At 41.2% G+C, this 13,945-nt stretch overlaps 1 protein-coding gene and 1 pseudogene across 11 annotated transcripts in view; both read left to right on the top strand.

The window, feature by feature from the left end:
* Positions 1–13,945, top strand: part of KIF13A (kinesin family member 13A) — a 225,297-nt gene that overhangs the window by 136,992 nt on the left and 74,360 nt on the right. For all 11 annotated transcript variants that reach the window (XM_017521644.2, XM_037736015.1, XM_017521643.2 and 8 more), the window contains exons 10-12: positions 9,789–9,900; positions 10,272–10,484; positions 13,725–13,835. In XM_017521644.2, the coding sequence (XP_017377133.1) occupies positions 9,789–9,900; positions 10,272–10,484; positions 13,725–13,835 (436 nt within the window). The remainder of the gene's footprint in view (positions 1–9,788; positions 9,901–10,271; positions 10,485–13,724; positions 13,836–13,945) is intronic.
* Positions 6,272–8,265, top strand: LOC119470068 (annotated as a pseudogene).

The following is a 13,945-nucleotide window of genomic DNA, read 5'->3' as shown; positions in this document are numbered from 1 at the left end:
CAAATGGATATATTTCTTGCTAGTTTATAAGATATGATCTTCCTTTTTCAGGGTTCTTTAACTTTCAGAGCATTTTCATACACTCTGGGAGACTCATAACGTGTGTTTTTATTTCTTTTCTAAGAGGTGGAAACTGATGTTTAGAGACATTAAATAACATAAGTAAAATCCCAGCAAACATTTAGTATGCCTTGGCTGGGTACAGTGGCTCACCCCTTAGTCCCAGCATTTTGGGAGACCGAGGCAGGTAGATCGCTTGAGGTCAGGAGTTCAAGACCAGCCTAACTAGCCTGGTGAAACCATGTCTCTACTAAAAATACAAAAATTAACCAGGCATGGTCATAGGTGCCTGTAATCCCAGTTACTCAGGAGGCTGTCTCAGAAAAAAAAAAAAAAAAAGCAGTTGAGTTCCTAAACTAAAGAAATCTCTGACATGTTCTTAAACTTTCTCTGGGCTCCCAGTTGGGTTTCTTTGGAGGAGCATTAATAATCCTCTTAAGCAGACCTGTCAAGGACTTCACACAAACGTCAGTGTCTGCTTAGTGGGCTGTGGATTTAGGCGCTTCATGTCTCCTGAAGCTCTTAAAAACTTTAAGCACATGTTACTCCTTTTGTTAAAGAACTAAGGCACTGTGTGGCCTACCGCCAAGGAGTGCTCAGAGCCTGGGAGGTATAGGTCATCTGTGGACCATCTTCACAGGGGGAATGCATTTGAAAAGCCAATCTAGTGCTCCACCTGTTTAGTGAAGGTAGAATGAAGAAGGCTTTTCCTTGTCATTGCGGTCTGGCTGCTTCAGTTTTGCTGAGAACACATTTGGATCATAGAGCACTCTCTTATACCCTCAGACACTGAAAATGGTTTCATTTATTCTCAATAATGGCTAGTCACTAAATGCAAACAATGTTTATCTAATGAATATTATTCCCAGTCTCATTTCCATTTCAATTGCTGTGCTTAATAAGCTAACATCAGTAAGCTAACATCTCCAAAAGTGGGTTCTATTGAACACTTGTTCTAGAGAAATTCATATAAGTTACTTCTAGGATTATATCAGTATAATTTGTTAGAATAATTTGTAAGCATGATATTTCTAGTATTTCATGTGATTCGGTGATATGCTTTGGCTGTGTCCTTAACCAAACCTCATCTTGAATTGTAGCTCCCATAATTACCATACTGTTGTGGGAGGGACCCTGTGGAAGTTAACTGAATCATGGGAGCAGTTTCCCCATACTGTTCTCGTGGCATAGTGAATAAGTCTCATGAGATCTGATGGTTTTATAAGGGGAAATCCGTTTTGCTTAGTTCCCATTATTTCTCTTGCCTGCTGCCATGTAGGACATGTCTTTTGCCTTTCACCATGATTGTGAGGCCTCCCCAGCCACGTGGAACTGTGAGTCCATTAAGCCTCTTTTTCTTTAAAAATTACCCAGTCTTGGGTATGTCTTAATCAGTAGCTTGAAAATGGACTAATATACTCACTCTTCCTTTTTTTCTTCTTGAGTACTTTCCATGATTCTTGTTCATTCTCTTACAGAAACCTCACTCTAAAGAGGTATTGCCTGAATAACAAAAGAGGAATTTGTATCAAGGGAGAAAAATAAAATGGCTTACTTCTGTCCATTACTCAAGGGTGGGTGTCCTTCTTAATTTATGACTTGTATGTTACAAGGTCCATACATGTCAATAAAAAACCTGGATAGACATCTTTGCATTTAATAGGAGAGACCCATGAAGAACAGCAAAACTCTGCTCCTTGGGACACTGTATCCACTTGTTGGAAGAATGTGATAGGGTTACCCAAGGTCCCGTAAAGCATTTTTGTCAAACACTAGCTCTTCGAATGGCTTTGGGAAGAAAAGGATCCTTGGACAAAGTATTTTGAGAAAGGATGATTATAAAACCTTTCTTTGGAGATTCACAGTGCTGCAAGCTCAGAGACGCACTGCAGTTAAATCCAGTATAACTTTGGCTTGTCGTTCCCCAAACTTATTTGATGACAGAATTCTAGGTTTAACATGTATTAAGCTCCCAGAACAATAAAATATACACTAACATTTTAAAGTGTACACTGACATTTTCAGAAATGTCAGTGTGTACTTTGTTGTTCTACCACAACAATGAAATGGAAATGAGATTGGGAATGATACTCAGTAGATGAACATTGAGTTTAATGATTGGCATTAACCACTGGAAAACAATGTGAAAGGAAATTAGGCTGATCCTGGAGCTATCATCATTTTCTTTGCTTTCCTGTCATCTGATGGTACTGTCCTTTCCTCACAATTTGCCATCCATATTCTTTTTCATTTGTCCTTTACTGTTAAGAATGAGGACTTACTGGGGAGAATGCTAAACTGAAATCCACTTATTTCATCTCCTTTCAACTAATTATTTGTTTATTTTTTCTTTTTTTTTTTGAGATGGAGTCTCACTCTGTCACCCAGGCTAGAGTGTAGTGGCCCAGTCTTGGCTCACTGCAACCTCCGCTTCCTGGGTTCAAGTGATTCTCCTGCCTCAGCCTCCCGAATAGCTAGGATTACAGGCACATGCCACCATGCTCAGTTAATTTTTGTATTTTTAGTTGAGACAAGGTTTCACCATGTTGGCCAGGCTGGTGTCAAACTTCTGACCTCAGGTGATCTCCCCACCTCGGCCTCCCAGTGTGCTGGGATTACAGGCGTGAGCCACTGCGCCCAGCCTCAGCTAATTATTTCAAAGCCAGGGATTGCATCTTGGAAATGCACACAGCTCTATTAACTTTAATGTGTGTTCATGCCATCCTCATGATCTCAGGATGACTCTACCATTCCAAACGTTGGATCCATATCTGTAGTACAAACTAGAGAAGGGAAAAAGGAGGAAGGACCAAAAAACACAGGCTTCTGTCAGCTGAACATGTACCTGCTTTTATCAGGAAAACAACAGCTTTCTTGGAAGCCCCACCCAGTAATGTTTACCTACGTCTCCTTGGTCAGAACTGTGTTTAATGGCTACCTGAAGCTGCAGAGGAGTTTGGAAAATAGTTTTTAGCCCAGCACATTGCTTCCAGGAAAACCAGTGTTCTTTTAGCAAATACCACTCAATGTGTCCCCAAACTATTATTGAATTAGTCCTTTTTAAACAGAGGTCCATGTTTTAGTCTTCACTAGATCTAGACTCAGATTAACTCTGCAGATGTTTACTGAATGCTTTCCATCGCAAACCAAGCACAGCAATTGCAGGGAGGAATGTGTATGGCAAATTACACTGTGTACCCTTGAGGTAATCACAATCTAAATAGAAAGGCAGAGAAATAGCTACACAAATCATTCCAATAAAGTTTAATAAGTGTTATATGTATGATCTTAGAACGGATTATTGGACTAATAAGTAAAATGACGTTTGAAATCCATCCTGTGCAATACAGATAACACACACATCATATCCACTCCCAAGGAAAGAAATCTAAGGGTCACAGTTTCAGGGAAAATGGGTGCAGGTTAGGGGAAGATGCAGAAAATTTTTAAAAAGTTGAATTATAACTCAGCTTTTTTCTCACTGGTTATATTTATTGGAGTGGCTTTTATTTGGCTTTTGACCTTCCCAACTTTCTTTTACTTTTTTTTTTTTTTGGAGCTGGAGTTTCACTCTTCTTTCCCAGGCTGGAGTGCTACGGCGCAATCTCAGTTCACTGCAACCTCCGCCTCCCAGGTTCAAGCAGCTCTCCTGCCTCAGCCTCCCAAGTAGCTGGAATTACAGGCATGTGCCACCACACCCAGCTAATTTTTTCTCCATGTTGGTCAGGCTAGTCTCGAACTCCTGACCTCAGGTCATCCACCCACCTCGGCCTCCCAAAGTGCTGGAATTACAGGCATGAGCCACTGCACCTGGCCTCTTTTACGTTTTTAATCCCGAATTCTTCATTATGATAAGTAGATTTTTAAAAATTCTATCTTAAAGCATGACTATCCTTTTATAAATGTCATCTCTTAGCTTAAGACTTACTTCCTCTTTAATCAGACACTTCCCACCACTGCCTCAGAACTTGTGGTGAGAGATTTAAAGATCAGGAGCTTCCTTACTACATCCAACTTCAGGAGCTGTGCTTCGGTAGGATCAGAAAGATTCCTGGAATAACGTATTTTGCCACTAAAATTGGCAAACAACCGCCCCCTTGTTCCGGGTACCTATGAGGCCAACAGGCTGCCCACTGTACTCTACCTTGAGAAGACAGTATTAGCAGAATCCATAATTAGTGATTTTATTATATTTTTAAGCTGCCCGGGAATAAAATATTCATGAAAATATGTAAGCCTGGCTAGGCTCAGTGGCTCATGCCTGTAATCCCAACACTTTAGGAGGCTGAGGTGGGAGGATCACTTGAGCCCAGGTGTTCGAGACCAGCCTGAGCAACATAGCCAGACCCCATCTCTACAAAAAATTTTAAAAATTAGCCAGGCGTAGTGGTGCATACCTGTGGTCTCAGCTACTTGGGGGGCACCGAGGCAGGAGGATCACTTGATCCTGGGAGGTCAGGGCTGTGGTGAGCCAGGATTGTACCACTGCTCTCCATCCTGGGTGGCAGAGCAAGACCCTGTCTCAAAGAAAAAAATATTTATACATGTATAAGTATATACATATACACACACACACATATACTTACATATGTGTGTGTGTGTAGACACACAAACATGCACAGACACATACACAGAAGCCTGTGATTCACCTTTCAGATGTTGAACTTTCTAAAGTTTTTGGGATTCCAGAAGCCCCTGCATCATTGCTTCTGAGTGGAACATAGAAGAAAAGGATAGTATGGGCTCCTCCTCCCTGGGTGACCTGATTATCTCTCACTTGCCGTTGAATCCCAGTCACACTGCAGTTATTTTCATTCTATTCCGAGGGGACGATAATAGATTTCGATAGAGTTCTTGTTCTGAACATGTGCGTGGTATTAGATAAAAGGGGTGGCTTCTACTAATGATACACTTCTCTAACTGGATGAGTTACAGAGCAGAATACACATGGAAACTGGAGTTGTGTAACCTCTTCCATACAGCTCCACCCCTTTGCTGCTGCTTACATGCTATACTGATGTAGGGGAGAAAAAATATTTTTCCTCTATTTCTGCTGCAAGTTAGACTGGCCAAAGACAGATTAACAAGAGAAAAGCAACTAGAATTTTATTAGCATATGCATCTTGCTTACATATGGGAGCACCCAGGGATGAGTAACCCAAAGTGGTGGTTATAACTTGGGCTTATGACTGGGCATGGTGGCTCACACCTGTAATCCCAGCACTTTGGGAGGCTGAGGCAAGAGGATCCTTTGAGCCCAGTTTTAAGCTGCCAAGGAATAAAATATTCAAAACCAGCCTGGGCAACAAAGTGAGGCCCCATCTCTACAAAAAATTAGCCAGGTGTGGTGGCATGCACCTGTAGTCCCAGCTACTCAGGAGGCTGAGGTGGGAGGATCGCCTGAACCTGGGAGATTGAGGCTACAGTGAGCTGTGACCATGCCAGCGCCTGCGCAACAAAGTGAGACCCTGTCTTTAAAAAAAAAAAGGAAAAGGGGTTTTGGGCTTCTGGATGGGAAGGTGTTTTGGGCAAGTTATGGGGAGGTGACCGGGAAGAGTATGGTGAACAAGAGTTGTCTAGAGAGGTTTGTTACATAGGCTTCTGTCACTTCTCCACTTTTAAGAGTTGTTAACCGTACTCCCATTCTTGGTGCTAGAGAGGGAGACACCTCTACAAATGGAAATGTCCTTTACAAAAGGAAAATTGATGCCCTGTTTTTAGAGCTTTTCCTGAGCCTGCTGGTTCTCAATGGCCTCTAGCTTAAAATAATCCATATTCTGGCACCCTTCAGTCATCTTGTAGACAAGGCGTTGCACAGGGGACGTTGATGACACCGTATCTTTCCTTTTTTCTCTCAAAGTGCTCTTTGGATTTTATGTTTCTACATTTAGGAGTGCCAGAAACTTTCTGTTTTTCCCCCTTACACTGTCAAAGTAGAAATTATAAGTAGTTGCCACAAGGAAGGAAAATCTCTTGGTGATAGAAAAAAACCCATGTCATCTCCAAAATGTATTTTCATGTGAAACGTCACGGTTAACCACAAAGTCACTAATACTGACATTTAAGTCACTGAGCTCTTTAGAGTTTGTGCCAGTTAAAATAATATCTGCCATACTGAGGTAGTAAAATATCTGGGATAGTTCAAAGAATTGTTTGCAGTAGAAGATGTTGATGGTTGGAGCTCATTCCTTTCCCTGCTGTGGCCACAGCCATGAGTATGCTCTAGCTTCTGAAGAGACTCGCCTCCAGTGTCCTCCACTGTGGCAAGAAGGTGGTCTGGTTGGACCCCAATGAGATCAGTGAAATTGCCAATGCCAACTCCCGTCAGCAGATCTGGAAGATGATTAAAGATGGTCTGATCCCGTGACGGCCCATTCCCAGGCTCGATGCCTGAAAAACACCTTGGCCCACCAGAAGGGCAAGCACATGGGCACAGGTAAGCGGAAGGGTACAGCCAATGCACAAATACCAGAGAAGGTCATGTGGATGAGGAGAGTGAGGATTCTGCTCTGGCTGCTCAGTTACCGGGAATCTAAGATTGATCACCACATGGATCACAGCCTGTACCTGTAGGTGAAGGGGAATGTATTAAAAAACAGGTGGATTCTCATGAGACACAGCCACAAGCTGAAGGCAGACAAGGCCCCCACAAGAAACTCCTGGCTGCCCAGGCTGAGGCCTGCAGGTCTAAGACCAAGGAAGCATGCAAGCACCGGGAAGAGGCCTCCAGGCAAGGAGGAGGAGATCGTTAAGACTTTGTCCAAGGAGGAAGAGACCAAGAAATAAAAGCTCCCCCTTTGTATATACTGGCCTCCATGATTACATAGATCAACCATTAAAATAAAACAAGTTTAAAAAAAATTGATAGTTGCAAAATGTGAAAAAAAAATGCCATGTATTCTGTATTAAAGCAGAAATGTGTTTTTACCTTATATTGAATTCCTACTTGCCTCTATGATCACATACAGTATTTTTTTCCTAAAATTGTTAACTTTGGAGGAGTGATTGGACTTATTTTTTTAAAACAGCTGTGTTGAGAAGTAACTCACATGCAGTATAGTTCGCCATTTTAAAGTGTGCCATTCAGTAGCTTTAATATATTCAAAAATTGAACAGCCATCACTGTAGTCTCATTTTAAAACATTTTCATCATACCCAAAAGAAACCATGTACCCAAATCATTCCCTGTTACCCCGCCCCCTGCCCCAGCGCTAGTCAACCACTACCTCCATCTCTATAGATCTGCCTATTCGAGATATTTCATATAAATGAAATCATACAGTATATGGCTCTGTTAGCTTGCAATTGCTACTGTAACAGATTATCACAAAGTGAGTAGCTTAAAACAACAGAAATGTATTTCTCACAATTCTGCAGGCCAGAAGTTTGAAATCAAGGAGTCAGCAGGGTTTGTTCCCTTTTAAGGGGTCAGAGGGAGAATCTATTCCATGCCTCTCTTTTTGTTTCTGTAAGGCCAGCAATTCTCAGCATTCACTGGCTTGCAGGTACGTCACTCCAATCTCTGCCTGAGTCTTCACATGGCCATCTCCCCTGGGTGTCTTTATATGACCTTCTTATAAGGACTTCCCTCATTAGATTACAGCCCTTCCTAATCCAGCATGATCTCATCTTAACTGATTACAGCTGCAGGGATCCTATTTCCAAACAGCATCACATTCTGAGGGTCTGGTGGACATGAATACTGTTCAACCCAGGACAACGGCCTTTTGTGTTTAGCTTCTTTCACGTAGCATAATTTTCCCAGGGTTCATCCATGTTGTAGTTGTTGTGATACATGTATCTGGACTTAATTCCCTTTTATGGCCAAATAATGTCCCACTGTGTGGATATACCAGATTTTATTCATCACTTCATCATTTGATGGGCATTGGGTCATTTCCACATTTTGACTTTTGTGGATAAGCTGCTTTGAATAGTCATGTACAAGTTTTTGTGTAGACTTATGTTTTCGTTTCTCTTGAGTTAGATGTGTTTAACTTTTAAATCTGTCAAGTATAATGTCACTTTTTCTATGTATAAAAGTATGGGGTACAAGTGCAATTTTGTTACATGCATAGATTGTGCAGTGGTCAAGTCAGGGCTTTTAAGGCATCTGTCACCTGGCCATCCATCACCTGAATAACGTACATTGTACTCATTATGCATTAATTAGGCTTCTTGGCCCGACACAGTGGTTGTAATCCCAGCACTTTGAGAGGCCAAGGCGGATGGGTCACCAGAGGTCAGAAGTTTAAGAACAGCCTGGCCAACATAGTGAAACCCTATCTCTACTAAAAATACAAAAATCAGCCAGGTGTGGTGGTGGGTGCCTGTAATCCCAGCTACTGGGGAGGCTGAGGCAGGAGAATTGCTTGAGATCAGGAGGTGGAGGTCGCAGTGAGCCAGATCACGCCACTGCACTCCAGCCCGGGTGACAGAGTAATATTCCATCTAAAAAAAAAAAATTAATTAAGCTTGTCATCCTCTCCCTTCTGCTCCCTCACCCTTCCAAATCTCCATTGTCTATCATTCCAGCCTCTGTGTCCATGAGTCCACATTATTTAGCTTCCACTGATGAGTAAGAACAAGCAATATTTGTTCTGTATCTGACTTCTTTATTTTTTATTTTTTAATTTTAATTTTTTTGACTTGTTTTACTTAAGATGTACATATTTATGCCACTCTGTGGTAATGGCTGTTATTAAAATTCAAATGGTCATTCTGATAAAATGAATTCTGGTTCGTTTTCTGAATCTTGAGTTGGTGTTGTATTTCAGGGACTTTTCAGTGACTCATCTTTGGGGAATTATGTTTTATGGGAAATATGCTTCTTTCTTTACAGCTTATTTGTTGGAAATCTGTTGCTAACATTGCAAATAAAGCTGTCTAGTCTCTCACTTGCTGGTTTGTGTCCTTTGTTATTTTATTTTATTTTTTATTTTTTATTTTTTGGAAACAGAGTCTTGTTCTAGTGCCCAGGCTGGAGTGCAGTGGTGCAGTCTGAGCTCACTGCAGCCTCCACCTCCCGGGTTCAAGCAGTTCTCCTGCCTCAGCCTCCTGAGTAGCTGGGACCACAGGCACTTGCCACCATGCCCAGCTAATTTTTGTATTTTTAGTAGAGACGGGATTTCACCATGTTGGCCAGGATGGTCTTGATCTCTTGACCTCGTGATCCACCCACCTCGGCCTCCCAAAGTGCTAGGATTACAGGCATGAGCCACCGCACCTGGCCGCATTTAAACCATTTGCAAAGCCCTTTCTCTTTGTGATATTTTGGTTTTTGTAGGGTTTCTTTGTTTTTGCTTTTGTTTTTTGGAAAGAACCTTGCTCTGTCATCCAGGCTGGAGTGCAGTGGTGTGATCTCAGCTCCCTGCAACCTCCACCTCTCAGGTTCCAGTGATTCTCTTGCCTCAGCCTCCCAAGTAGCTTGGCTTACAGACACCTGCCACCACGCCCAGCTAATTTTTGCGTTTTTAGTAGAGATGGGGTTTTGTCGTGTTGGCCAGGCTGGGCTCAAACCCCCTGGCCTCAAGTGATTCACCCACCTTGGACTCCCAAAGTGCTGGGATTATGGGCATAAGCCACCAACGCCTGGCCGCCTCCCCCACTTTCTTGACAAATTAGTAGGGACTTCATTATATCAACACCAGAGCCTTATTGTTCTGCATATTTTATATTTAAACCAAATAAACATTTCATAAAACTAATTTTTTATTTTTTATTGACAGATCGCTTACAACCTTGGGGTTGGTTATATCATCACTGGCTGACCAGGCAGCTGGCAAGGGTAAAAGCAAATTTGTGCCTTATCGAGATTCAGTCCTCACTTGGCTGCTTAAGGTAATCCATTGCTCTAGTTTTATTTTCCAACTAAAAATTGGCTGTTCCAGATGCCACAGAGTAAAGGTGTGTGCAAAGCTAAGCGAATGTATAAAGAACTCTCCTGATGACAGTTATTCTAATTCCTAGGAACATGGAATAAAAACTATTTTCTACTGCTTAGAATGCTGTTTGACAGGCATTAGTCATTGCTGTGAATATAGAGAAAATACATTTCATCTTGTCGTGACATTATTTGTAAAATGCAAGTCCATTTCCACATAATGTTTTCTTTATAGAGAATAATGTCATACGTAACACATTTAGTGCTTTGATCGTACGTGTTGTTCACGGAATGGGCTTCCTAAGATGCTGTTTGAAATACTTTGCAGGACAATTTGGGAGGAAATAGCCAAACCTCTATGATAGCTACCATCAGCCCAGCAGCAGACAACTATGAAGAAACCCTTTCCACGTTAAGATATGCAGACCGAGCCAAAAGGATTGTGAACCATGCTGTTGTGAATGAGGACCCCAACGCAAAAGTGATCCGAGAACTGCGGGAGGAAGTTGAGAAACTGAGAGAGCAGCTCTCTCAAGCAGAGGTAAAAGCAGCCTGGCGCTCCCTGTTGGTAAAGTTCCCTGGCTTGCGGGATTTAACTGGCAAGGGTGTGCTCGTTTGCAATTGTAGGTCATTGTTTGCTGTTGTAGGTCATCTGATATGGTTTGGATTTGTGTCTCCACCCAAATCTCATATTCAAATTGTAATCCCCAGTGTTGGAGGAGGTGATTGGATCATGGGGGTGGCCTTCCCCCTTGCTGTTCTTGTGATAGTGGGTGCTCACCAGATCTGGTTGTTTAAAACGGTGTGCCACCTCCTCCTTCACTTCCTTCCTCCTGCTCAGTCATGTAGGATGTGCCTGCTTCCCCTTATGCCATGATTGTAAGTTTGCTGAGGCCTCTGCCGCCATGCTTTTTATACAGCCTGTGGAACCATGAGCCAATTAAACCTCTTTTCTTTATAAATTACCCAATCTGGGGTATTTCTTTATAGCAGTGTGAGAACAGACTAATTAATACATCATCTCAGTGTGGTTCAGCACTTCAGTGTTTATTGGCACCTGCCAAGTGCTAAGCATTGTGAAGACCAACACGAGTAATACAAGACTTATGTCCTAGGAACTTATAGTCACAGAAGCAAACAAATGAGAGATAATTCCTGCTACTACCTGACCATTTGCTTCAGTGAATCAGTTGGCCTTTGAATTGTCAATGGGAAAGTATGCTGTTTTTATTAACATTATAGACTATATTTCCACACAGCCTTGCAATTTTCAGAGAACTTAGTTAGGTATCATCTCCTTGTTAAGCCATGGAAACAGCATGATCAAGGATAATTAAACATTAGGAATACTTCAGAAATCTTTTACTTTTCCATTTATATCAAGAAAGAAAATCTTTTTGTACTGTTATCTTTCTTCTTTGGCTTTACTCAAACTTTAATAATGATATACTATTCCAAATAGGTATTGCTTTTTGCAAATTATTGGGTGAGGCCATGTCTCATTTGAAATATGTAAGAGGACAGCTTTGGAAGCCAAGTGCCTTATTTAAGTCACAGGGTTCCACATGTCAGGACTTGGGAGTATACCTGATGCTTCTAAGTTTACATTCCTTCACCACTCTCTTCTGACCCCACTGAAGTTGGGAGAGGATTAACTTGTAAGAAAAAAAGAAAGAAAAACAGAGTTAATGGCCACTATTTATCGATCATGTATATGCCAGACACTATGTAAATACTTTGATCCATCAGCATATTTCATCAAAAAGTAATCAATAGAAGACTGAAAACACAAAAAGCTATAGCCAGGAGTCTGAACACTCTATTCATTGGTGATCTTGGCATTGCGTTGAAATTGTTTATTCATATATCTTTCTCTTCTTTCAGGCTATGGCTCTTAAAGTACAAGATGCTGTGTTTTATTAATTTTTTTCTTTTTTTTTTTTTTGAGATGGAATCTTGCTCTGTCACCAAGCTGGAGCGCAATGGTGTGACCTTAGCTTACTGCAACTTCTGTCTCCAGGTTCAAGTGATTCTCCTGCCTCAGCTTCCAGAGTAGCTGGGATGATAGGCAGCTGCCACCACGCTCAGCTAATTTTTGTATATTTAGTAGAGATGTGGTTTCACCATGTTGGCCAGGATGGTCTTGATCTCCTGACCTCATGATCCACCCACCTCGGCCTCCCAAAGTGCTGGGATTACAGGCATAAGCCCCTGTGCCCTGCCTTAATAATTTTGTTTAGCCCTAACCCCTAGCCTGACAATGATACTAGAAAGCACTTAGCACAATGTCTTCCACATAGTAAGTGCTCCATAAATGTTGCTGATTTTTATTATCATCATTTATAATCATTCAGTGCATTAAGTATAATTTTTTAGTTGATGCTAAGAAGGGTAGCAAAACACCAGAAAAAATAAAATGCTGATAAACTTTGAAAATAGTCATGATGCTAGGAGGAAAGTATAATGGTTCTGCAATGTGTTTATAGGTGGATCATCTACTTATTTGCATTTCTACTGTGACCATGTAATCTAGATCAGATGGCTTGAGCAATACCTGACCAAAGGAAACAAAAGAGGAGCCACATAGGTCCACCTATAATTTTATTTTTCTGTTTCTTTTATTCTTTTTGTTTTTTTTTTGTTTGTTTGTTTGAGACAGAGTCTCACTCTGTTGCCCAGGCTAGAGTGCAGTGGCACTATCTTGGATCACTGCAACCACCACCTCCTGGGTTCAAGTGATTCTCTTGTCTCAGCCTCCCAAGTAGCTAGGATTACAGACAGGCATGTGCCATTATACCTAGCAAATTTTTTGTATTTTTAGTAGAGACAATGTTTCACCATGTTAGCCAGGCTGGTCTCGAACTCCTGGCCTCAAGTGATCCGCCCACCTCAGCCTTCCAAAGTGTTGGGATTATAGGCTTGAGCCACTGGCCTCGTCTGTAATTTTCATATATGTCCCACTGTACTCAGCACTAAATGCCACTGTCAGGCTTTGTTAATACCATGAGCCTCAGGCATACTCAGCTAGCTTTCATATCATCACATCCCAGCTCGTTATCCAAGCTCTGCCATCTTTCTTGTTCATAGAGTTTTACTCTGTAGAGGCTCATGTTACTTTAAGGTATCAAAGCATATCATTGACAAGGAAAGACCTCTCCCCTGAATATTTTGTTAAGCTGCAAATATCTGCAATGAAACCTCTTAATTACCCTCCCTGAACAAACGAGAAGGGAAAGCACAGCCCTTTTACCGAGCTATGCTGCTTCTGGGTGAACAGTAAATAAGCAAAATGTATTACCATCAGTGGAGAAAGGTAGTCCAAACGCCCAGATTCAAAATTTAAAATACATGAGAAGTCTTTACCTTTTCTAGCAGATTAATTTAATTGGAATTTATTTATTGATGATGAGTGTTAATTTCTGTCTTATTGAAAAGGAAGTCTGCTTAAGTCAACTTTTTTCCTAATTATCTGTTTCAAAGTTGAACATTAGTATCTGTTAGGGCTTTAAATGTGAGATCTAAGAATGATGGATAAAATGATTCTAATGATTTGTTTCATGTTCACTCAGGACATTGCTATTTCTTTTTCTCCTTGGAACAGGAGCAGCCACATTCTCTTACATTCGTTTGATAAATAAAGGTTAAAACCCACCCCAACAGCATATAACTTAATTTTTTCCAGCAGACTATTGTTAACTGCTTACGAGGGACAGTAACTGATTGTCTTGTATATAATGCTGGAAAAATTTTGAATGTCCTCTATCTCTGGTTTCATTTTAAGGCCATGAAGGCCCCTGAACTAAAGGAGAAGCTTGAAGAGTCTGAAAAGCTGATAAAAGAACTAACAGTGACTTGGGAAGAGAAGCTGAGGAAAACAGAAGAGATCGCACAGGTAACTTGATAATTTAGCCCTAAAGTATTGGGATTCTTTTTCATTTATTGTCTTTTCTGTGTAGTTTCCTGTCCTCTTCAGAAAGTCTTTTTTTCTTTTCTTTTTTTTTT

Source organism: Cebus imitator, unplaced genomic scaffold, assembly GCF_001604975.1.
Source record: "Cebus imitator isolate Cc_AM_T3 unplaced genomic scaffold, Cebus_imitator-1.0 Scaffold21, whole genome shotgun sequence".
Classification (NCBI taxonomy): domain Eukaryota; kingdom Metazoa; phylum Chordata; class Mammalia; order Primates; family Cebidae; genus Cebus; species Cebus imitator.
This window is presented reverse-complemented; position numbering and strand designations above follow the sequence as displayed.